Below are 25,946 nucleotides of genomic sequence, written 5' to 3'. Positions count from 1 at the left end.
AGAACATTACCATACTAACATTATATCATACAAATAATATTTAAACACTTTGTACAGCAAATAAAAAGGAGAAAAAAAAAAACCCAAAATGAACGGAAACAAAACAAAACAAAAAATCAGAAGGAACCGATTCGAAAAAAAATAAAAACAAAAAACGGAGAGGAAGTGAGCACGAAGGAAGCGGGAAGTGAAGGGTTGATGGGTAGAGTGGGTGTGGCGTGGAGAACGGTTACAATGATGAACATGGCGGTGTGGGAGTGGGGACGGTGGTGGTGAGGGTCCTGTTATAGTGAGAAACGTGCTGTACAAGTGGTGTGATGTTTTTTGTTGTATGTATGTGTATGTTGTGCCACTGCGGATGTGTATAAGTGACGGCATATACTGTATTCCCTTTAGTTCTGACACAACCTGCGCTAAGCTGTCGTGGCCGGCCATGGCAGAGGAAGCGGCCGAGCAAAGAAAAGCACCTGTTCTAGGAACTGTTTTAGCTGAGGTCTGTCGTTGGGTGGCTCGCTCCTTGGTTATTGACTGCCTGCGACGGTTTGATTCTGCACACGCGAAAGGTAGAGATCTAGTGGTTTAAATACACGGCAGATAACGGACCGGGGGTTATGTGATGTGGGAGCAGCTTGCGGCTTGTCCAAACCAGAGGGGACACAATGAGTGAGGGTATGATTTAGATATATATAAATATACTTATGTATATATATATATATATATATATATATAGCAAGAGGAAAGGAAAGTACTGGTGAATCCGGTATATACTGACACAGAGTTTAGACAAGCACAGCAGACAGAGACTGAATCCAAGATGCACAGATCGTCACAAGACATGAGCAGAACCGAATCGTCCACGAGGATCAAACTGGACCGTGTCTGCTGACACAGACTGTTCCAGCGCTTCCTGTTCTTGCCGGGACTGATCCTACTTTGACGGAATAAAAGACTCAAATGTCACACCGAGTGTGTTTTTACTACCCAGTGCTCTGTGCGACGGGTGCATCTTGAAATCTTACAACATTATGAGTTATGTGGACGATCGACGACAGTGGTGCGGAATAGCAGACTACGCTAGGAGTACACGTGAAGTGCGCGTGTTTTCGTATCGAAATGCTTATGTTTTAAACTAAGAACTGCAAACACCTACAATCTGTAAGAGGCGCTAGAGTCGAGCGGAACCGTTCGCCTGTTCATAAAATCCCTCTGCTTCGCCGTAATCTTTGTTACGCAATCACCCTGTTTAAGCCAAAATATAACGGAAGGTCGTTTCCCCCCCCCTCCGTAATTTCGCTGGAAGGATTGTACCTGAGATCAGGGGTTCTCAAAGTGGCTTCCGATATGGATAGCCAATGGTTAATTATAGTTAATTGACTGGTGATGAGATCCAAATAAAAAACTAATAAAATAAAAAAATATCTTGGATATTGATTCAGGGAATAAAAATCTCCAATAAATAGTAGGTACGAGCCAAATATTAGAATAGTTCTTAAATTGGAAGTAATAAAGATATATTTTTTTAAATACTCAATTTGGCTAAAATTTTTCCCCCCCAAATGGTACAACTTTGTAAACAAAAAGAAACCACCAGTCATTTTCCAAATAACAGGCAATAGTAATAATAATAATTAAAAAAATTAATAAATAAAATAATAATAATAATGACAATTTAAGCAATCCACCCCTTCCAGATATTTGTTCCATTGCGTGAGTTCGGGATTGTATCTCAACAGGCGTTTCTCATGTTCCTGCGGACTCCTTTGACCTCCTTAAGAAACAGTAAACTCCACTGTATAATAAGTAATGTACTAAAACCGATGCGACTACCTCGCTGTTACTGCACTGCTACTTGAAGAGGACGAAAAAAAATTGAGAAAAATTACTAAATGACTATATTACAAGCACACATACCCAAGACCATGGCAATGGCCACACACTGATGCTTAGGAGGAAAAAGAAGAAAAGAAAAAAAAAGAACAAGGTTTGATGCGTTTCAGCTGATATCGGGTGGAGGTTAGGGGACAGCGTCTGATAAGTGATAATAATGAGGGGGAAAAACGATAAAAATCCTCGTTCTCTCTCTTTCTCTCTCTCTCACACACTCTATCTCACTGTCTTTTTTTTTTAAACACTCAGCAGTTTGCTTGCAGACGCATAAATCTTTGGGCAAAGTGTGCATTTGATGTTCCTGCTGTACTTGATTGTGCATTGATCACTGCTGTCGTTGCGTTTGGAGAGAGGAAAAAGAAAGGGGGGGTGGTGTGAAACTGTGTGATCAAAACTCAAAGAGAGCACAGGCGATGTCTGGAGCATGCTGATTGCTATTTTAATGGAACGGGCCTTTATTTTCATAATCATTTGGTAGGTTCTGGAACGTTATAATATTTCTACGCAAAAAAATAATTGTCTTCGGTTGAAGTCTTGTAGTCTTTACAATGGCAATTTACAGGTTGGAATATGGAAGTGATTAAAATGTTTCTTTTTTTTCAGGCTCGTTATCGGACAAAAGGAAAGAAAGAAAGAACAGCGAGATGTTTTCTGATCCTCATATCTTAACATGGGAAACTTCCGTTCGAGTCTTAACGCTGGAGGAAATCGTGCTGGTTTCTAGGACTACGCGCCGGGAGCCGGTCGTATCTCTTTTGACCTGCATCAGAATGATCTGAATTTGTTCCCGTTGTCTTTTTCGGGCAGAGTGGAAACCTTGACGCCCTACGACTAAGTGATACGATGCTGTTTATACTTTATACCAGCGCTCGTTGTGGAATGTGTCCTGCTTCGCTTGCATCGCTGTATAGATGCCGTGGTCTAGACTAAAGTGACACGAAAGCCCCGGACTGATTGTACAGAAAGTTGTTAGAGAGGTCGAGCGTCTATCGTGCCGATGATTTTGGCATCCTCTGCATCTCAACTCAAGTGAAAACCAAAAACCTGCGGAATAAAGCAAGCATGAAAGACAAAAAGAAAAAGAAATCGAGTGGAAACAGAACATACGATTGAGTAGATTGTGTTCGAATAGTAGTGAAAGTGTGTGTATTAGTGAAGAAGAAAATAAAGAAGGAGGAGCAGGCCTTGTTTTGAGAACAGCGCTCAGAAGATTTATTTTTTTTTATCGGGTCAAGCCCAATGACCTTAACGTTACAGCTCAATTTGAAACAAAACGACGATTTTGATTCTCCTCCTCCTTCGATTCTCCAACATCCTGCTCGACTTTGCGACCTCGGGAACGACGATTATAACCTCATTCACAATTATTCCGAATCTGATTGTTATGCTAGAGCTCATCCTAGGCCTGGTTCGGCATAATAGCTCGAACATGTGAATGAGCTCTCAACATCTGACTTCAAAGCTTGACTTCAGGCGGAAAGAAATCCTACTCCAAAACAACAATGGATTAAAAATCCTACTTTGAAGATATTGGAATAGAACAATACTAATAAAAAATAAATAAATAAATCAAATAAAAAACGAGAAGAAAAAAAAAAAATTCCGGGAAGCAATCCGTGTGCGTAAGTGTGTATGTTTGAGAGAGGCTGCCATGCAGTGTTTTGTTTCTAATTCATTCATTAACATGATAATTATTTTTCCCTTGATTATTTTTTTCAGCTTTATCTCTGAAAAAGAGCCACGAGCTAAAAAAAACCCATTCTGTGTGTTTTTGTTGCGTGCGCGTGTCTATGTGAGAGAGAGATTAATTTTTCTGTTTTTTTTCCTCGTAATAGTTTTGTGTTTTTTTCATGTTTTTTTATTGTTTTTTTTTTTTTCCATTTTTGTCTGTATGAAAAAAAAAGCACAGAGAACGTTGAAAAAAGTCAGTGCAGACAACGGATACGAAACAGGCAGGCAAAGTTCGTCTGGCGCGATGCCACTGGGTTCCTTTTTTAAAATTTGTTTTGGATCCTGATGCCAGCCGTGTCTCTAGTCCGAGAGTCACGTGACCTGCCTGCTTCCTAAATCCTTATCCGGGAGCTGCAGCCGGAGACAAGCCCCCAACGCGCAGGTTTTGAGCTCTGCTAAATGGGATCCAGTCTCAGCATCAAGTCGGCCAACTTTCCAGTGTTAATGCGCATCGCACGTGCGGTGTCCGTGCCGACGCCAGGTTTGCGCAACAGTCTGCATCGAATTGGAACGGAGTGAAATTAAAACAGTAGGGTCCCCCCAAACCCAACAACCCCCCCATACCCCCCCCAACCCTCGTGTTATGAGTCCGAATCCCGGATTCTTTTGGGGTTTTATGTGTTTATTCCTTGCGTTCTTCAAACTCCTCGCTGTCAGTGCCAAGATGTGAACTGAACCTTTTGCACGAACTTGCTGCATGTCAACATCACCCCTTCAACCCTCCCCCCCTCCCCTCCCACCCAAACAACCCGGTGCCCGTATGTGCACATTCACGCTCATGTACGCAAAAAAGTTTTTTTTTTTTGTTGAAGTTTTAAGACATCAGTTCACAAAAAAAACAATCTTTTGTTTTTTGTAACACTGTCTTTAAAAAAAAAAAGAAAAAAAGAAAAGGCAAGAAAGTGTCGCTGCGCATTGTTTCGGTTGCCTGCGAGGTGACAGGCGTGAAGAGAGGAGCACGCTCTGAAGCGAAGAGCAGAGGAGGTCAGCGCAGGGGCTCCTTCCAGGGACTTGCTTTTGGCCACTAGCTCCATTGGTCACTGTCCAGAATGTTTGGCAACGTCGTCCTCCAAAGTGGCAGCTTGCTGTACATGGCGTGAACTGCGGCTCGGTTTCTATTATGAGTCCTTGGTGCAGACGGAAGAAGAAAGAAGTGTTTTTTTTTTTGTGTGTGTGTGTGTTTGTTTGTTTTTTTCTCTTGTTTAGTCGGTCAAACTGCGAGCACAGGTACATTTTCAGAGCTGAAGTGTTGTTTTCTGATTAAATGTGATGTGTTTTCTGAGCAATGCAGTGTTCACAGGTCTTCCGTCCCATACTTATGATGTACTGTACAAAGAAGAGCAATAGTGCGGAGAAAAACTAAACCAAAACGCCTATCGTTTGGCAGTGTCTGATTCCCAAGCTAGTGGCTTGAGCTACGAAACCTTTTTTTTTTTTTTTTTAAATGAGAAAATGGCATGAGTATACATTTTGAAAACTGTCAAGAAGTGAAGAATCCAGCAAGCTCTGCTCTTGTGATCTCGTTGCCTGGCGTTTTTTTTGCTTTGCGTCTGCCTCCGTTTCCTTCGGGTTCTTTTTGAGGTCTCCACAGGAGTCTTCATCTCTGGACGGGGCACAACTCTTCTCCTCCTTAGACGTTTTTCCCCCTCTCCCCTCTCTCTCTGTCTCTCTCTGTCTCCTTCTCTCCTTCACTCTCGTCTCATGTCTCCTTCGTTCCTCAGATGTGCCTCTTCATGTGCAGAGCCAAATGGTCAGACCTGGAGAAACACCTGCAGAGACAGAAAGAGAGAGAGAGAGAGTGAGAGAGTGAACGCGCATGTTAGCTAATCATGAGATCCTAGCCTAGCGTTTGATGAATCGAGCCGGGGTCTCACAGTGATGGGGGACCATATGACAGTCAGCCCAGGCTTTGCAGATGGAGTCTTTCGGAGCAGAAAGAAAACAACATTTGGCTTTCAGGGGGGAAAAAAAATGAATATTTAAGCGGTAGATTCTTCTCCCTAAGTTAATGACAGATCGTCTTGAGTCGAAAGAGTGCCAGCTTACTGATACACGCTGCGACTCTGCTGTTCTTTGTTAAAGAAATTGAATAACTTTTTTTTTTCACTTTTTTTTTGGAATGTAGGAGAAGACTGAAGACGGGCTGAAGTGTTTTTTTTTTTTTTTTGGAGTATTTTTTTTTCAACCACTGGTAGTGAGACAGCTCTATAAATCTCATTACATACACAATGCTCGAATCACGGCGGTCGGTTTTGACCCGAGCCATATGCTTTTTTTTTTTTTTTTCTGGTCGTACTTGATTAATCTCACAGCTGATTACTGCTCCGGAGAAAGAAACTCTGCAGTGAAGATGTTATAGCTATTTTCCATCCATACAGGATCACCATAGACTGAACAATCATATACACAGTGATGAATCACAGCTAGTAATAAAGAAAAGAAAAAAAAAAAAGCAGCAAAACGTGTGTGGGATTGAAATGAAGAATTAAAATTTGAATTTGCCTTCGGCTGAATGCATTATTAATTAGCGCTTCTGGAGAACAGGCAGAGGAAGAGCGCTGAGGAAAAGGCGTACAGGTGGATGGTTACGATGGATTTATAGATTTCGCTTGCTTGCGCCAGTGTTGCTTAAAGAAACTGAGGCAATGTGCAAATGATATGATGCTGTCAGGTCGTTGTGTGATTTTGGATAGACTAAGCGTTTTTTTTTTTTTTTTTTTTGGTTGGTTGAAGTGATCTAGACGTCTGTGATGCGCAGGTTTCTGTAACAGGAGCACGTCTGAATAATAACGAAGCTTTCTTTTCATATTGTGTGTTAATGCCTAAGCTGTGAGAAATCAAAAGGTTGACTGAACAGAGATGTGTGCATGCATGTGTGCGTGTGTGTGTGTGTGTGTGTGTAAAGGCTACTGGACAGATGGCCCTGTGACACTGGCCGCCATACCAGCTGGCACACCCATAACCCCCCTCTCCTCACCCTCACTCAGCCCCACTCCACACCCAACAGGAGGGCTGGACTTGATTAGGCAGGATTAATGATGAGCCATGTGTGTGTGTGTGTGTGTGTGTGTGTGTGTGAGCCACAGTAACAGTATGTGTGTTAGCTGACTGTATTAGCTGTTAAACTTTCCATGGCTGCTCTCCACTGTCCATTGTGATGGTAATGTGGGATCATCTTGACACACACCCACACACACACACACACACACACTGGGATGAAGTCCCTCAAGGAGGCAGAACAGAATGGCTCAGGGAGAGGACGGAGAGAAGCAGCTGTTTGCCTACACATCACTTTTCACACATTAGCGCACGCGAGAGGCTGTTCTATTTAGGATAAATTAACTTCTAACTTAACTCGCTGGGGTGCGACTGGATGAGCTGATATTAGCTGTGCATCAATATCTGTCTATTTCCATAACAAAACTGAAACGGCTAAACCTACTTAGCGATAATCGATCCGGGGAATGTCACGCATCGTTTTATTTATCTGGTTATGTTTCTGTGGTTTAAACGATACGATAAATGTGCTGTTCTTGTTCTTTACAAGTGCGCCAGCCAGCATGGATTGTGCTATTAGTACGATTCATTTCATCCCTAATTGCCAATCAGAGTTCCTGATCGCTGAGAACGTCCTGGGAAACATTCCATACCGGAACGGTTATATTATTTCTTCTTCTAGATGTTTATTCACTCTGCACCGTCGATTGCTGTTGTGTGCTGCTTGCAACAGAGTAGGAAGGCGTTCTAGCTGCTGCTCTTGATGTTCTCAGACAGCCCAGTTAGCCAGTCTGCTTCGCTTTGATTCATTAATCTCATTAATTTCATGTCATCCGTCATTAGCGTGACAACATAAACTAGGCACACGTCACATAGCCTCGTGTGGTTTTGGAACAGTACCCGATACACGTAGAGCATGGATAAATTTCTCTCTTTGGTACGAGTCCTTCGCCATCTCTCCGTGAGCCACGGCAGTCGGAGTGCACCATCTCGTCGCCGCGGACCTCAGATTAGCCGACTCTCTAGTGAGGTTCTGCACGGGTTAATAATAAGTCCAACACGAAGCAGAGGGCCCAATTTAAAAAGCTCCCCAGGGGTCGACAGAGGCAAAGGAGGCGGACTCTGTCCTAACTTCCATTCCCAGATCCAAAGCAGCTGTTGTCAGAAGCTTGGCATCGGACAGAGCCAATTACAGCGCCGCGTTCTACGTCCATGTGCCAACAGCTCTGGTTTTGCTTTTTTTTCCTCTCACTGTTCTGACTTTATTGACGAGTCCTGAATCAAACACCTTGCTGTGTTGTCTTTAAACCCTAGGCATTAAATGTCCTGGGATGGACAACGTCGGAGATGATCAAGAAACCGGAAGAGGTTTTCTTAATCGAGCAGGTGAGTACATCTGGATGGGTGGGTTCGCGAAAGCATAGGATGAGGCCCTGGTAGCATGCTGGCAGCAGGCTGGGGAGCCGTGTATAATTGTACTTCCACCTGGAGCAGGCTCAGTGTGCGCACGCGGGCGCGCCATGTAATTTGTGCCGGGCGGCCGGGCCGAATGACAGCATCCTACTATTGTCAACTGACAGGCTATCAGTCAAAGCTACCCCTGTGCGTATGGAAATCTCGCTTGCGCTTCTCTTCCCTTTTGGAAACACACACTCCCTTTGTCACTTACACACACACACACACTCACAGACTCGCACATGCTCAATCAGTCCTCCCCAAACCCATCACTGTCACATCACACGGAGACAAAGAGAGCTTTCATTTCTGACAGGACTGTGGGATGTAATGACAATGTTTGATGTACTGTGTTCGCGTGTGTGCGTCTGAATGAACTATTTGTGTGTAGGTGCTCGTCTCTCGCGCGATTATTCTCTGAAAGGCTGAAAAACTGGGGAGAAAAACACAAATCCTGAACTGATTCAGCTGCTGTTTCACCAGCTAGAACATAAATATAGCTCAAAAAAAAAAATTGGAAAGAGTTTGGACTGATAAGGTAGAATTTAAAGTTTTTAAAAACTTCTCTCTTTTTGTTTCTGTGATGTCAAGCACGGCCTGGTCCATCTTTTTAAACCATCGGAATGTTCTTTGTGCGAGTCCTCCTGCGCCACGCCAAGTTCCTTTTATTGCCGTTATATAACTCGCGTATTTCAAACACGCCCCCTTATTTTTCCCCTCTGTTCTCTCGAGTTGAAACATGCTGCACCAGTGGGGAGGCAGAAGGGGGCAGATGGAAAGAGAGGGAGAGAGAGAGAGAGAGAGAGAGAGACGGTGAGGGAGCGCAGCAGTAATTTGGTAATGAGTATCACAGGACCGGACTGTGAATGAACTGCTCATGAGGGAATGGGAGTCTTAAACTAACTGCCAAAAGATCTATCCTAGCACGCGGAAAAATGCTGCTGTGCTTGATGGAGAGTTTCACATAGACAGGGAGCGAGAGAGAGACAGAGAGAGAGAAAGAGGGATGGGGTGTTTGTGGATAGCGTGAGGGAGGGCAACACTTCTCAGCGAGACAGTTTAGTGTTGCTGATTCCCAGCTGAAAGGAATTTTATTTGTGTGCACGAGGGGATTGCGAGGAAAGCGAGTTTGATAGACAGAGAGAGACAGGTGCTGTGCCTGCTGCTCAGACGCCGCGAAAAGGATCTGCGAGAGAGCTTTCTAATCACAAGCAGGAAGCCGAGTGCGTGCGTATGATAGCGTGTGTCTTACCTGTCGCAGTGGTTGCACTTGAAGGGCTTGGCGCCGGTGTGCTTGCGGTAGTGCCTAGTCAGCTCGTCGCTGCGGGCAAAGCGCCACTCGCAGCCTTCCCAGGAGCATTTGTAAGGCTTCTCACCTGCAGACACGTGAAATGCTCCAGATTAGCAAAATCTTTTGCTCTCACATACCTTTACACAAAAACAAGCGCACGCACACACACATACACACGCCTATGCAGGACAGATCCACCGCATTAAACAGGAGATCAAAATTATATGTGATATTAAGCAGTAATTTCTATCTTCCATTTCTTCTTTTCATTCTCCGTGTGCCGCTATTCACATCTCTTACTGCAGCCCAAATGCCTGGAACACTCAATGAGCCAAAGCAAAAGCGATTTTCCTCTGTAAAAAAAAAAAAGGAAAAAAAATCCACGGAGGAAAAAAAAAAAAAAGAGATAGGACTGTGCAAATTAACTCATTCACTGTGACAACATTAATTTATAATCCAGAGTCACGTTTCCAAAACATGAAACCGCTTCCATTAACTGTTCTCCACCCCCTGACGAGAGATCTGAATTTCAGATGAAGTTAAGCAGATGGGGGAGGCGATCTCTATTGTTCAACATGCCGTAGTTTTTTTTTTTTTTTTATATATCAGGCTTAAAGTGATGGGTGGGGTGTCTGCTGTGGTCACGGTTCTACCCCAGCCTCGAGCTAGCGTTTTTGCGCGTGAACAGACGGGGCTCTGGCCCTAGGCCGCCTGGTTTTGCAGAAGGAAATAGAGGGGTGTCGGCGGTGCTGATTCGGATCCAGGGGTGGTAAGGGTAATTGGGGTCCTAATGACGCTTAATGGGGAGTAATATCGTAGTCGCAGTGAGCCAGCTGCCGGCGCTACTGCTCTTCCTCGTGTCCGCCAATCTTCCTAACTAGACTCAAGAGTCGTTTGAAGTGAAATTTAGCTTCGCTCGATTGCAAAGTGTAGTCAAAGAACGGCTGCGCTCATGTGTTGTAGCGCTCATGCCTAAGGATACCGACTGGTGGTGTCTAATGCACGACCAAGGATCTGTCAGGAAGGAATTAGTGACGAGACGACTTAGTTTTCCTCTACTCGCTAAAATGCAAATTTGAAAACGTGTTCCTTGCTTGACGGCATCGCAACGTAGAGAGGATATCCAGGGACACGGCTTTGTTTTCTGACATAAAATGCTGAGTGTTTGTATAATCTGGGAATATCCCTTGCCATGTGTAATAAAGCAATATAATGTAAAAAATTACGCAGCAAAGGGAACGACAAATGCAAGCTGAGTAATGTAATCTGAGTAATGTAACTTCCTCCCTCTTCCCTACCCTCTTTAAGTATTACAGGCAACAAATGCAAAAACATATTTTAAATGATTTCCACTAAACCTCCTCGGCACCTCATACAACCATGAAGAGACTGCGGTGTTGCTTTCTCTCTCTCTCTCTGTATCTCTCTGGTCAGGTTGACTGAGACGCATAGCGGTCCATGTGCTTGTGCCTTTTTGCTTTATTGGATTTGCCTGTCCTTGAGCTCTCCTGGTTTATAAAATCAGCGGTGAGTAATATTCCCAGTGCGTCCTCGTGTATCTACACAGATGGACGGAACCAGAAAGGAGAGAGCACCCTCCCTTACGCTGAGATTTGCAAAGTAGTGGGGCCGCAGGTGCGAGACACCAAACGTTTCACACTGCACTTTGGGTAATTGGCCAGAGACCCCTACCCCCCTGCATCCATCTACACACGCACGCGCGCGCGCACAAACATGCACCATCTCCCTCCTTCTGTCACAGCCCCCCACCTCTTCTCCCCCTCTTCTCCTCTCTCTGTCAGACAGCATCAAGGCAGGCTTGGACCTGCAACCACGGCAACCGCAACACCAGCCAATTATAACTTAGGAGGCACAGATGCATGATGGAGTCGCTTAGCAACCGGTCAGAGAGAGAAAGTGCGAGCGAGTGTGTAAAGTTAGAGCGAGGGAGAGAGCTGTGCAGTTGCAGCATGCAACGGAGGGACACTCGGCAGAACCAGCCAATTACTGTTCGCTTTCGGTGAGTGGGATGTAGTTGCCTGGCAACCCAAATTGTACGGAGACAGAGTGGGGTTGGCACTGGGTTGTTAAAGCTGGACCCTGGGCTGGAGAAGCTCTGAGCTCTGGCTGGACTGGCATACTAAAGGCTTAAACTGGTGCCCGTAGCCAAGAGCCAGGCTGTTCTTGCCTTTCTTCTGCATGTGATAGGGTTTCCTAGCAACATGATGTCTTTTAATCAACTACCCCCTGCTGCCTCCCCCCATCCTTGTCAGTGGCCTGGGTACTAATGCCACAATAAATTACATTTCTTCAGTCAACAGCTACAATGATCTCATAGGATCAACTTTCAGCGATTTCAGAGTGCGGGCATTTTTACTTCTGTCTCCTAGAGCTGGAGTTATAGATCATTCCTCCATCATCCATCTTCCGCTGCATTTCAGAGCCGGTGTTCAGGCTGTAACCTATTTCCTCAAAATTGTGTATCAGAAAACACACCATTAACCTTGCACATACTGTTTTAAAGCCATAGCCATCCTTTCCGTTACCAAGTAGGCCTCCCTTGGATCCTGCACTAACTGTAATTTCCCTGTGCCAGTAATCTATTGAAATAATAACCGAAGAAAGAGGATTAAACTAATTACATCATTGAATCCGGCGTGTAATGAACATGACCGGGATGTTGGCGTTCTGTCTTTGGGCTTATTTATTTTTTCCCTTTCTCCCATTGTTATTTGGTTTTTGTTCCCTGTCAGGAACACTGCCGGTGAGCTAGTATAGTGATTAACATTGCTATCGCTGGCAGAAACCCGCTGAGTCAACAGCCGGCCTCAAGAGCGAGATTAGCCACGGCGAGGCCATCAACGCAGCAGGACTTAAGGGCACGGTGGAGCGCAACTCGCTCTCAGGGTTCAGCGAGAGGGCACCAGCAGCAAAGCAGAGGTGGATGTGGCTGAATTGGCCAAGATACGAATTTTAGCCCAGGCAGCCTCTCAGTCATCCTGCAATTACTGACTGTGCTGATGGCTTTTGAATAGTGGGGCTGAACTTTATTTATTTTAGCTTGAAAGTGAGTTGTGGGTCTGACCATGCTTGCAGAGAGAGAGAGCTCACTTATTGCTACAGTGGAGCAGAATGCAGGATTTCTGACTCGGTGTGCATTTCATCATTCTGCTTGCTTTTGAAGAGAAATAGACGCCATTAAATAGCCTTGATTGTGTGATGGAATCTCACCTGTGTGTGTCCTCTGGTGTGCCTTCAAGTGAGAACTCTTAGTGTAAACCTTCCTGCAGCCATTGAACTGGCAGCGATGGACCCTCTTCTTGTTCTCTGGGATGTCACCGAGTCCTGCCGATCCCAAGCCTCCTTCTCCGTCGCTCTGTGCTCCCCGGGCCGGAGGTGAAGGCAAGGACTGCGTCGCCACCAATTTGGCAGTAGCCAGCCCTACTTTCTTTGCAACCAACTTGAGCGTGAGTGTGCCGTCAGGTGTTGCGGTGAGGGTCTGTGTCGGTTTGACCAGGTGCCGTCCCAGTTCTGGTGATGAGGGTGGCGTTAGCGAGGTCACGGCGCTCAGCTGTGCTGGGTGGACGCCCCCGTTGCCTTCTTTCGCTCCTGCCTCGACGTTTTTCCCGCTGGCTGGAGTGTGGAGGGTTTTGGGCAAAGACACGAGCAGTGGCGGCGGACTAGGTTGGTCTGACAGGCTGGGAAGCAACGGATCCATTAGGTCCTCGTCGCTGTCACCTTTCATGAAACCTGGCGTCAACAGGCAGTCCAAATCCTCATCAAAGAGATCGGAGAGGCGCTTGGGCTCGGTCTGTAGATACCGCTCCAGCTCCAGACATGTCTGCAGAAAAGAGAGACATAAGGTCAAACATAGATAACTCTAGTTACCTTTCAGCTTGACGGTAATTACCTTGTACTTCCTGATAAATTACATGTTTAATCAACTCTTTAAAAGGGGAAGTCAAGCGATCCTAATGTTGCACAAAGTCGAGCAATACAACATTAAACACGGGGACAAAAACAGCTCAGGTTAAATCAGTAAAATACATTAAAGACTGGATGTTTTTTACTCTTAAAGAAGAGGTAACAAAACCTGTAGGCTAAGTGCTAAGCCCCCTGATAGTTTCATCCTCAATAGTTTGAAGAAATTTCATATCACGGCACACAAGCTTACTGGCATCATTTTGCCGAAACCAGTGTCTGCTGGTGGGTTGCGTTACCCTGTGGGGCGGTCAACACACATACACACAAGGGGGAGAAACAAGTTTTTCGACGTGATCGATCACAGGTGCTTGGCTTCTCTGCGGCCTTTAAGTCTCTCTGGGAGAGAAATAAAACATCCCAGGAATTTTCATTACTTGTTAACCACAAGGGAAAGGTATTTAACCATGCGGGTTATGGTTCCCCTCAGCTTTCTTCATGGTATTTCACTAGAAACAAGCACCCTGCTTAAGATAATAAACCTTTAGTCTTATTTCGTGAAGGGAGGATTCATTAAAGTGAGAAATACTTGAGCTGAGCAAGAGTGAAAGAGAATGAACAGAGGAGAGAGAGAGAGAGAGAGAGAGAGAGTCTATGGCTCACTGACTGCCTATTCAGCAGTTTCTTTTCTAAGGGTCTAACAATATTATTCTCCAGTCACATTGACTAGTTTGGATATTAGAGCGTTCCGTTCTGTGTGTTGCAGTAAAAGCACTTTGGCAGCAGGGTCGAAGGAGAGGAAAAAAAAAAAAAAAAAAAAAAAAGAGAGGCCCTCTGGCCCATTCCTTCATGTCATCAGTACAGATTATAACTGCAGTAGCTCCATTATCTTAACGTTAGAAACATAAAGAAATGCATCTAAAGCTTAGACTTACACATCCTCTTATACTTTTATACTACACTAAGTATACTGTATGTAGTAGAGATTTGGGTAAAAAAAAAAAAAAGTTGCATAACAGATTTTTCCTTGTGCCACTTTGTTTACCGTCACACACACATTTTTAAAAATAAATTAAATAGGATATATTTGCATTTAAGGTGGTAAAATGTTGCAGATTCTTTTTAGGATTGTAACGAAATCAGAAAAAAAAAATCAAATATCAAATTGGAATAATAATAATAAAATCGCAATAAAGGCAAGACAAATCAAACCGGCACCTGGGTATTGCAATTATATCATATCAGGTGATCCCTGGTGATTCCCATTCCTGATATGTACTTGGTCATGATGCATAAATAAGCTGCGATCAATGTTTAGTAAAGTAAACGTATAGGATTGTGTTTTTAGTTTTGCTGTGTGATTTCGATTATGCAGTTTAATCGATCTTATGCCGCTCATCTCTTGAGTGATTATTGATTCTTTTTTAAACGAATACCTTAAAAATATACCACAGCTTTTGAAAAAAATAAAACAGTTTGTATTTTCTGCATATATTTAAACTTTTTGTATTAATAATGCCCCCTACTGGACTGGAGAAGGGAGGAGAAGATCAGCAGGAGAAAAAAAGATGATCAATTTGTACAAGAAATGGCATTTAAACGATTAACACCACAACCTACACAGAATTTTATTGTTTATTACACACTTTTGGTAGATGAGTAATAGTTCAAAACCTGTACGAAATATAGCTGCTTAAAATAAATTAGACAATAACGCTATTGTTTATTATCCTGACCTGCATCATAAACCCTTTAAGCACACGTTCTATTTTAACGACCGAATCTTCCTGAAAAGCGTGAAATCTCACAGCGATGTAAAGTGAAGCTTTTTTTTCTTTCTTTTTTTGGGACGGTTGCGTACGTGCTTCGGTTTAGGCGGCAGGTGTGTAAATATCCATGTCAACTGAGAATAAGCAGCCTTTTATTCTAATGTTAAAGAGTGAGAATTTCTGCAGAAGACTCGAGTTTTTTTTTTTTTTGCATCTCGAATCATTTTAGTTTTCATAGAGCATATTTTGCAGGCATAGATTATTTTCAGGCAACACACAGAGAAGGAGAGAACGCTCAGTACGGTTATAGCTTCCAGAAACAAATCAAGCGAGGGTTGAAAAACCCTGTAATAGCACATATTTATCTGAGCAACACTACAATAGACCTGCTTTATGAATAGGAACAATCAGACGGTAAAGCCAATAATAATGTCCTTGTGAAATTATACAATTTCTTTAAAATACGTCTTTAAAAAAAAGTGTACACTAGTGAGGTAAGTGCACCTAATCATTTACATCAAGCACACTACGGTATTAATGCATCATGGGAATTTGGAGGGTGAATAATGAAGGAAAGATCAAATTGGATCTCCTGCTTAGATCTCGCTCGTCAGTGTTCCTATCAAAGACAAAGTCGTAGGTTTGTATTAATTGAGTCTGATATCTGCTAAAGTGAACAGACGAGCGTTATACTTTTCTTTGCTGCACCTGCAACACTGAGCTCCATCAATAATAGATGTGGTGCTAAGAGGCGTTATCACACAAAGAGCCAGCGAGAGAGAGAGAGAGAGAGAGAGAGAGAGAGAAAGACAGAGAGAGAAAGAGAGAGAGAGAGAGAGAGAGAGAGAAAGAAAGCAAGGAGGGGGGAACGCCAAACTGCTATTAGCTAACACGGCTCGGGTCCAAACTAGACACAAAGAGAAAATTACGGCCAATCTCGGAGCCGGTTCCTCTCACTGTCTCCGTTCCCTGCGTGTAATAAAGTCAGCACATTATCTAAAACGAATACTTTTACATCTCCGCCTGCATCTACCAAAACGGTCCCCCCCCCGCCTTTACTCCCTGTATCCTTGGATTGAAACTATATTTTTCCCCCTAAATACAAATAGGTTTTAATTAAAGCGATTTGGCTTTCATCAGATGCTGTTTGAAGCTCTACCTCGTGATGAAACGCTGATCTCTCTCTCTTTCTCTCTATCTCTCTCTCAGCCTCCACAGCATGCGTTGATGACTAATTAGCCACTCAAACGACCCGGCGAAGAGAGGCTCTTTATTCAGCTAATTTGCTGATGGGAAGCCCAAGTGTGTGTACTCTTGCATCATGTACATGTTTGTGTGAGTAAAATGGAGCAGTAACTAAAAACTAACCCTTGATTTTTATTGCCATTAGAATAAAAAAAAGAAAGAAAGAAAAAAAAAAAACGTCTATCGCTTGGGAGGTTTATTTTTTTTTAAACGCTTACTCCATGGAGGCTGAAGTGGGGGGGCGAGGCGATTTGCTATCCAGCTCGCGCTGTGATTCTACATGGAAATGGTGTCGTTTTCAATGAGCCGCGTTGACGAAATCTGTCTACGATATGCCGTCTTTGCTGTCCCCTGCAGCGCCCAGAACGATAACCCGTGGCTTCAGTCTATCCACTACAGCTATTACCACCCTTACATTTCACTGATCATAACCGCTCTTCTGTAAAATTGCGAGTCTGTCCTTGATATGTTTAAGGAAGGCTTTTGCTCTGTTTTCTGTCTACCATTTATTTCGTTTAGGGAAAAAGGACCTCCTTTTGCCTTCGGAACTGCCTTAATGTATTGTGGCATAAAATCAACAAGGTGCTGGAAACATGCCTTGGAGATTTTGCTCCATGGACATGATAGCATCACGCAGTTCATGCAGATTTGTCAGCCGCAGAATCATGATTGAAAGGCGCTCTACTGGATTGAGAACTGGTGACTTTGGAGGCCATGTGAGTACAGTGAACTCATCGTCATGCTCAAGAAATCAGTTGGACATGGTCAGCAACAATGCTCAAGTAGGCTGTGGCTTTTATACCTGATGTGGTACTAAACTGCTCAAAGTGTCCCAAGAAAATCTCCCCCCACACCTTTATGCCACCACCACCACCACCAGACTGAACTGACAGAAGGCAGGCCGGATTCATGCTTTCATGATGTTTATGACGAATTCCGACCCTAATGTCTAAATATTGCAGCAGAAATCGAGACTCGACAGGCAACGTTTTTTAAAAACTTATGTTGTCCAATTTTGGTGAGCCTATGGTAATTGTAGCCTCAGTTCCCTGTTCTCAGCTGCGTGCTGTGTGTTCAGAGATGCTCTTCGGCATACCTCGATTATAACAAGATGTTTGAATTGCTGTTGCCTTTTTGTCAGCTCAAACCAGTCTGGCCATTCTCCTCTGACCTCTGGCATCAACAAGGCAATTTCGCAAAGAGAACTGTCCCTCACTGGATATTTTCTCTTTTCCAGACCACTCTTCGTAAACCCTAGAGATGGTTGTATGTGAAAATCCCAGCAGATCAGCAGTTTCGGAAATACTTAGACCATCAACAAATGTGCAAACATCATATATATAACAGTATATATAAGAGATAGGTGGAAAAAATCAATCATTCTTTAAAATTACAATTCTTTTGTGTGCCGATTCATGTATTGCCGCATAGGCTCCGAAATTAATTTTTAAATGATTTATAACATTTATAATACAGATGCACTAGTCGATTAGCCAGTCACGAAATTTGGCTGTTTGCCATGACCATTCAGCCACAAGCTTAACTGTTTCTGTGCTGAGTGCATTCGCTTTGGTGCAACAGAAATGCATTTTTATGGCTCTACATCAGCAAAATTTGCACAAGTTAAAAGAGCTCCGATCAACCTTTTTCTTCAAACTCTCATACATCTCAAACACACTCATTACACACACTTACATCGACTTTAAAAGGTTTAATTGCTTTAAAATTGTAACAAGATTGGGGAAAAAAATTCAATACTGAATTAGGATATTTATAAAATTGTGATATTAATCGAATCGGCACCTGGGTATCGTGATAATATATATTGGGACTGAGGAGCCTGTGGCGGCTGCTGCACCATTACCTCTGTAACGACATGACAATTACTGAGGAACACTGGGAAAGTCATTGCGCAAACTGACAGATGCTTATCATCAATTGCAGCATGCGTTTTGAATCTCTGCTGCACAACCATGACAGACTACCCCTTGGGTCGCAGAAAGACAGTGAGAGAGAGAAAGAGAGAGAGAGAGAGAGAGAGAGAGAGGAAGCTAGTCAGCCACACACATTCTGTCAGAGGTAGATCCTATCTGTCCCAGTGACATTTAAACCATCATCACCGCCACGGGATGAACATCACAGTAATCTTAGGCACATGCTGTCATGGATAGGATTTTATGGATTTGCTTGGCTCTTTGGCTGGGTGGTAGGACCCCAAAGGCCAAGGCTGGCACTTTTAGACTGTTGTTCAGACAGTAGCAATGTGGAGTGTGAGTAAGACAACACAAACACACACACAGCCTGAGACCTGAGTGTGCCTTGCTCCATTCACCATCATCTGCCCATCCCCCTGGTTGGAAGCCCCAGGAATCCTGACATTTAGAAGATACAGTTACACCATGAAGCAGAGGGCATTTCATGATTTACTGTCCATGTGTGTGTTTGACTAACTGTGTGAGCCTATTTATTTAGGTACGGGGGTGTGTGTGTGAGTTCTTTTGGTTGCCCTATTGAAAAGTGGCCATAAAACCAATGAACTGGCGTATCTAACAGCCGGTTTTCTAACAAAAGACCCAACAAAAGCATGAAAAAGTGTTCCAATAAAATGGTTAATGAACAAATAAATTGAAAGGCACTTATGTGAAAAGTCAACATGCGTCGACCTGGTACGCTGCTGAGTGGCCCGAGCGATTCTTTTTGATCTTGCTTGCAATACCCTGCATCAAAGAAAGGCTTCTAAATGAAAGACTCACTTGTTCGCAACCGCTGTCTTACAAAGGGGTTTTCAGCACCTTTATTGCATTTTATTTTTTTATTACTTTTTTTTTACATGCTCACATGCAAAACCAATCACCTGATCCTTTCTGGCAGCCGTCGCCAACACTAAACTACAACATTTTAAACAACAAACGGCTTGTGGAGCTGACAACTCCATAACACAAGGCATGCAGTTCGCACCTAAGGACGAACAACTGTGACTGATGCCTTGACAGTGCTCAGTGTTTAAACTTACTTCAGCTCTGGGTACACTGCTGTCCGGACGCTTTTCCTCGTTCTCGCCCCTTATGAAATTTTAATGAGCAGCGTATGATGGAGTGAGTCCACTCAGACTCTCCTGCTGTGTAATGGCCCTCCTTTCTGCCTGGTTCTGCACCTGGGTCACCCCCAACGTCACCCCCTCCCTCCCGCTCGGTACAGTAGCCATACTGTCCCCCCCTCCTCCTCCTCAACATAGAACACACACATGCGGACACAATAGCGCAGCGAGTCAATTAGCACCTGGGCACTAACCGTCCTCTCTCCACTCCACTCCACTCCGCTCCACTCCGCTCCGTCCTCACCATGCTCGGCCTAATAAACATGGGCCATAAAATAAATGAATGTAGGCGATCCATGTGGAAGAAAAATGCTAACAGCTGTTAGTTGGGACAGCCCAGATATGCTCTTTTAATTTGGACGGATAATTTAATCCCGTTTCATTTGGCTTATGGCCACCGAGGCAGAGGCTGCGCAAACACACGCGCACACACATATGCTGGCTCATTCATACTGGGTTGTGCCCTCTGACATTTTGTCCACCAAAAATCACCACACACACAATGTCATCAGTGCAGAGCCAATAAAATGCAAACAAGACAAATGATTTTAAGGCACAGGACATGCTTCGATTATTTTATAAAATCCTTTTAAAGTCTGTTGATAAGAACCATATCTTGTTCCACTGCACTTTCCTGGATGACGTGATAATAACTGCCTGGTGCGAATGCCTTGTTTTTCTACCTTGCTGTCTAAAATGCAAGCTGTGTTGTCGGAAAAAATTAAGCATTTTGCTCGGATGTTCTGAATCGATATTCCGGAGAGCAACGAGAAGAGGCTCTGTTGTAAAAAAATAAAAAAATAAAAAATAAATAAATATCCTGCATGATCTTCTAGCATGTGCGAATATATTCATGCAGGACAGAGGATAAATCTGACCTGGACAGCTAGGTGATCAGTACCAAACCTTATCCTATGAGAGTAGAAAAAAAGAGAAATAAAAGCCTGTTTCTCACAACAGACAGATTACACTTAGCAGGCCGAACACACAGTGAGCGATGCCCGACTGCAGACAGTCCTTGGGGCTCTCTCTGCCCTGTTGGTGCCATTTTCCCGGCGCCAGGTTTCTTTGGGAATCTCTCCTCTGGTGGAAACTGTGCACTTGATTTCTCGGAGGGGAAAGAAAAAAAAGAAAAGAGGCCAACTGTGTGCCACACAAGTCCTGCATTTACATATGCGTATCATTATTGTTGTGGTTGCCAGGATACCAGGCGATAGTTAAATCCCTTGTGTCTAACTGCAAAAGCTACTCCTACAGCTCTTGAGGCAGGCAGCTAACACAAACTGGAAAACTGAAAATCCAAGGGCTTACAATGCCAATGAATGTGACCTTGACGTTGTAACAGACAGGAGAAATAGTTTTCCAGGCTTCCTGAAAGACCTTTTCGAATCTGATTTCGTCCAGTCTCTGTACCTAAGCAATTTACAAAGAATGTGTTTTGTTTGTTAAGCCACACAGTGATCTATGAATCATTCAAGCATAAAAAAGCCTCTAATTTAAGGCATTACCCAGTGAAAAAGAGGTGTGGATGATGACAGATGATCAGGCCGGTGATTATACTGGTGATGCTGAATGTTGAGTGGTTGGAACAGCCGAGAGGGGAAATGAGGTTGCTGATGAGGTTAAGGTAAACCTGTGTATTAGATCCTATACCAACACATTATTTTCAAGCAGATAGTACCAGCAATAACCCTTGTTGAAAATTATTAACTTTTCACTCAGCAGTGGGTATGTTCCCAAATCCTTTAAATTAGCAGTTATTAAACCGCTAATTAAGAAACCTGACCTTGACCCTTGTCAGCTGTCCAATTACAGGCCGATATCAAACCTCTTTTTTATCTCTAAGATTCTGGAAAAGATAGCAGCACAGCAACTATGTTCATATCTACATAGGAATGGCAGAAAGGAACTGTATCAGTCAGGGTTGCGTCACTATACTTGTGTTACTCAGTGCAGCTTTTGACACTATTGATCATAGTATTCTTCTTTATAGGTTAGAAAATGTAGTAGGAATTAAGGGAACGGCCCTCTCGTGGTTCAGATCCTATTTGACTGATCGTTATCAGTTTGTAGATTTAAATGGTGATCATTCTGCATGTTCTAAAGCGGAGTTTGGTGTTCCACAGGGTTCAGTTTTAGGCCCACTGCGTTTTTCTCTTTACATGCTTCCCCTGGGCAACATAATTCGTATTAGCTTTCCTTGTTATGCTGATGACACACAGTTATACGTGTCAGCAAAACCAGATGAGAAAAAACAGCTTACTAAAGTTGAGCAATGTGTGCAGGACATAAGAGATATTAATTAACTTCCTTCTGCCTAATCCTGATAAGACAGAAGTTCTAGTCATAGGACCACAAGCAGCTTGAAGTAAGCTTTCTGATCAAACTGTAACATTAAATGGCCTTTCTGTTCTATCAAGTGCAAGAGTGAAAGACCTCAGTCTCAGAAGTGTGATTATAGATCCCAGCCTTTCATTTGAAGCACATGTAGATACTGTTACCAGGATAGCATTCTTTCACCTCAGAAATATTGCCACGATAAGAAATATATTGCCATACGGCCGGACTCCCTGTTTGCACTCTGCACTAAATATACATTCACATTATACATTGTTTGATTGTGACCATACAGTCATCTCTCCTTCTCTTTTGCTCTCCTCTTCTCACTTTACTCCTCTCTCTCTCTTTCCCTCTACCTGTCTCTCTGTCAAGCTATACATGTTGCTCCTGAGCTGCCAGTGATCCAGACCCCCTCTGCCCCCTGGAGCTGTCTGACTCATCCTGGTGTCCTGCTTCTGGTTGCATGGATGCCCTGTTTGGTCTGCCTGGCATGCGAGTGGTGACTGGGGACAGTTCCACTTTTCCACGACGATGGTCCTGTCCTCGGCTGATGCAGACCACTGTTCTCTGAGGACCTGTGACTTCAGTCATTCAATAGTTCAGGACTGGAGTTTCCTACAGTCTGCCTGAACCTCCAATAACGAACTGGACTCAATTTAAACAAATCTCCTGTTATGCTGAACTTCCAGTCTACCCAGTATGTTGCAGATCAATCCCTGCTATCCAGTCACCCAAATGAGAATAGATTCCCTGTTGAGTCTGGTTCCTCTCAAGGTTTCTTCCTATTAGCATCTCAGGGAGTTTTTTCTTGCCACTTTAGCCGGCTTGCTCATCAGGGTCTTATCATCTTGATTCATACACGTTCACATCTCATACAAACTTGAATAATTATTTTGATTGTGTAAAGCTGCTTTGCAACAATGTCAATTGTTAAAAGCGCTATACAAATAAAATTTAATTGAATTAAATAACGTAAACAACCACTTTTTAAATGGTATCTTTAGTTACTTTGCAGCCTGTCACAGTAAAACTTTTTTTTAACTGACATAATTTAGTTTGATTTGAAATGAGAAATAAGAGCTGGCTCAAGACTTTTGCACTGTACTGCACCGTACAAACCATAGGGAATTAACTACTGGACCTCTTCTTGTGCTAAGACTGGTTTGGTTTTCTTTCCACTTTACTGAGCCAAGAGACAAAGTAACTCTGACCTTCTATGTGTAGGCTTAGTAGAAAACAGAAAATCAATACATGCTGCCCATTAGTCTCCACACCCAAGCTGCTTATATGTGGCAGGTCTCCTGTTCTTGACACACTTTCGTTTTTTTTTTCCTTTTTCCCCATATGGGACACTGTCTGGCTTCCAAAACATAGACGTTCATGGCTATGTAATTACTATCATGCGTAATGAGAAGCTCTGGATCATTAAGTCATTTTTAAGATCTGACAGAAATTAATAGTAAAATCTAATTGAGTGAAAATGAAGCACCCCTGTAGCCTCGCACCTTCAGGTTCGAGGGCTTGATTCCCACCTGGGTCTGTGTGTGTTAAGTTTGCATGGTCTCCCCATGCTTGGTGGGGTTCCTCCGGGTACTCCGGTTTCCTCCCTCAATACAAAGACATGCAGATTAGGTTAATTGCCGTTCCCAAATTGCCTGTAGTGTGTGTGTATGTGCCCTTCAATAGATTGGCGCCCTGTCCAGGGTGTACCTCGCCTCATGCCTTAAATGTCTTAGGATAGGGTCCAGGCCCCTGCAAATCCTTAACAAAGGATAAGCGGTATAGCGAGATGTATGAAAATATAAAGCAATCAATAATACTTAAAGTTTAACAGACTTTTATTTTTACTTAACATTTGCTGCAAAGTTTACTTTAACTGCAATCTGACCAGCTGACTAAATACAATATATTACAAAGAAAAATAAAACAGTACACAGTAATAAAACAGGATATATTTCAAAGAAGATAAAAACAGTACACAAGCATATAATTTAATATAATATCTCATGCATGGGAAGTAAAGAATGACTTAATTCTATATAAAGTATACCATGATTGTGTGTGTGTGATATCAGTCTGCGTGACATAATCGAGTTTAATAACGTAATGCCAATTAGGCTAATGATTAGTGTCATATTCCTGATGTTCCTTGGGTTTTGCACCTGATCGCAGTGCTGGTGCCAGATGTTCACCAAGGACTCTGAATTCCTTGGGAAATGGAGCGGCACATCCTCAAGGTAGCATTGAAAATGCAATGAAAGTTACTTAGAAAGAAGGTAGTGGCACAGAATAAACGTGATCTTCCTAAACTGCTTTTCTTTAAAGGGTGAAAACTGGCTTTAGGTTCACGATTATGCAAAATTCAACACACTCATTAATCTGTATCAATATTTACCCTCTTCTAAAAAAGCTAATTGCATGCTCGTGGTGTAATACGAATTTACCAGTTCATGACAAATTCATTGTTTAATCGTGTCCTCATCCTTTGTGTAACCTCTATTCTCCTTCCTGTGCCTAAAGCTGTGCTGCTAGACTGGTCGTCTTTGGCACTGCAGTGGCTGAACTCCATCTCTCGCTTCCTCTTCCTCTTCTGGGTCTGTGGCTAGTGAACAACGGCCAGCTCTACTGGGAGACGAGCGGAAATCCAGACAGAGGCTCAGCCTTAGATGAGCACAACAAGCCCTGAAGCTATTTCCTCTGCAGACACATTGTTGAGGTTTTTTTTTTCTTTCAAAAGGATCATAGAAGTGTGATGGAAATGGTTAGAATTTATTTTGGGTCTTCTGGGTGTATGTTAGGATATCCCAACAAATTATTCATAAAATTTGACTGCGTTTGCTTGTTGTCTGTTCAGGCTTTGCCTATTCCCTTCCTGCTTCCATGATCTCCTGAGGATCAGAGCTGATCAGGTGGAACTGACTATTCACTTATTTCACACCTAAAATACCCTGCACATTTTATTCAGTTCCCAATTATAATTTCTTCAAGCTTCCTGACGCAATAAAAGAAACTTTCTGTTAAAAAAAAGCTCCCTTTGTCAGATAATTCTACCCTGAAATCAGACAAGAAAATATTCATTAGACAGAGGCGTGTGTATGAGCTGATGTGAGCTGACAGCCCTTGGCAGAGCATTAGAGTCTCTGTTCAGGTTCATGACATAACCTAGACAGGTTTATTATGACGTGAGCTTTCCCGAGGCAGTCTGGAGATTGCCACCTAAGAAGAAGAAAACGCCTTGTCTCATCCCGGTGCTAAAGTGCCGATGCCCTGGCCGAAGAAATCGTCTCCTCTTCATGAACAGTCCTGGAAGGACTTTGTTACACCTTAGACTCGTTTACTCACGTTGATGTGACTCATCTTTCTATATTCCCAAAGAAGGCATAGTTGTCACTGTGGCCATACGTAGTAATTAGCAGACGTTATGTAGACCAAACACCCTTTGTGGTAAGAATGATCCCTTATATGTACCTACACACTGTGAGCTCTCAATAAAGGAACTCAGAGATGACCTGGAAAGAAAAAAATGCTTGATTAGTATCTAACTGCTCTATATGTTGTACAAATCATGTTCGGTGCACACTTAGGCATGGACGATATGTTTCTCAACTCATTTGTGCCCTGCGATAAGCCTATTAATATCACAGGGTACGTTAATAGATTGATACGAGACTGAGGTCAAAAGGGCTAACTCACTGAAAAGTCAGTAGATGTGCAAATTCGATTTTCATTATTTCATATTTTCAACCAGCCTTAATGGACCACCAACATAATCCCTGTCTAGACAGGGTTGGCACCGCTAATGATTATTATAACTTATTACCCCTTAATTGAAGTGAGGAGTGATGGGGTTTCTAAGGAATAAACGGGCAATGGCACTGCCACTGGAGAAGCGCTTCTGCCAACTTCTCTCTCCAGGCACACAAGGAGACTGTAAGCTTGACGTTCCACAGCTGCAGCCAATGAATAAATACGCTTGTCTCGCCATAAAATCCCATTTTACTAAATTTTACAAACACTGATTTAGACAGTGAGCACGTCGGGAGGTCTCGCGAAAGGCGCGCAAGGCACGAAAACCCTGCACTTGTTTGTTTTATCGCAAATGTTTATAAAAGAAACAACGTCCCCTTGATCAGGTCCCGGACCAACACAGGTCCCTTTAACGTTCAGTTAAACAAACTCAACATGAGGGAGGGGGAAGAGGAACAGAAGAACT

At 43.2% G+C, this 25,946-nt stretch overlaps 1 protein-coding gene across 1 annotated transcript in view; it reads right to left on the bottom strand.

Moving 5' to 3' along the window:
* Positions 1 to 4,372: 4,372 nt before the first annotated feature.
* Positions 4,373 to 25,946, bottom strand: part of klf7b (Kruppel-like factor 7b) — a 36,949-nt gene continuing 15,375 nt past the window's right edge. Inside the window, exons 2-4 of the mRNA XM_053497410.1 lie at positions 12,593 to 13,202; positions 9,323 to 9,446; positions 4,373 to 5,387 (exon numbers count right to left, since the gene is read on the bottom strand). Coding sequence (XP_053353385.1) covers positions 5,336 to 5,387; positions 9,323 to 9,446; positions 12,593 to 13,202 — 786 coding nt within the window. The 3' untranslated portion in view covers positions 4,373 to 5,335. The remainder of the gene's footprint in view (positions 5,388 to 9,322; positions 9,447 to 12,592; positions 13,203 to 25,946) is intronic.

This window comes from Clarias gariepinus, chromosome 5 (assembly GCF_024256425.1).
Source record: "Clarias gariepinus isolate MV-2021 ecotype Netherlands chromosome 5, CGAR_prim_01v2, whole genome shotgun sequence".
Classification (NCBI taxonomy): Eukaryota; Metazoa; Chordata; class Actinopteri; order Siluriformes; family Clariidae; genus Clarias; species Clarias gariepinus.
This window is presented reverse-complemented; position numbering and strand designations above follow the sequence as displayed.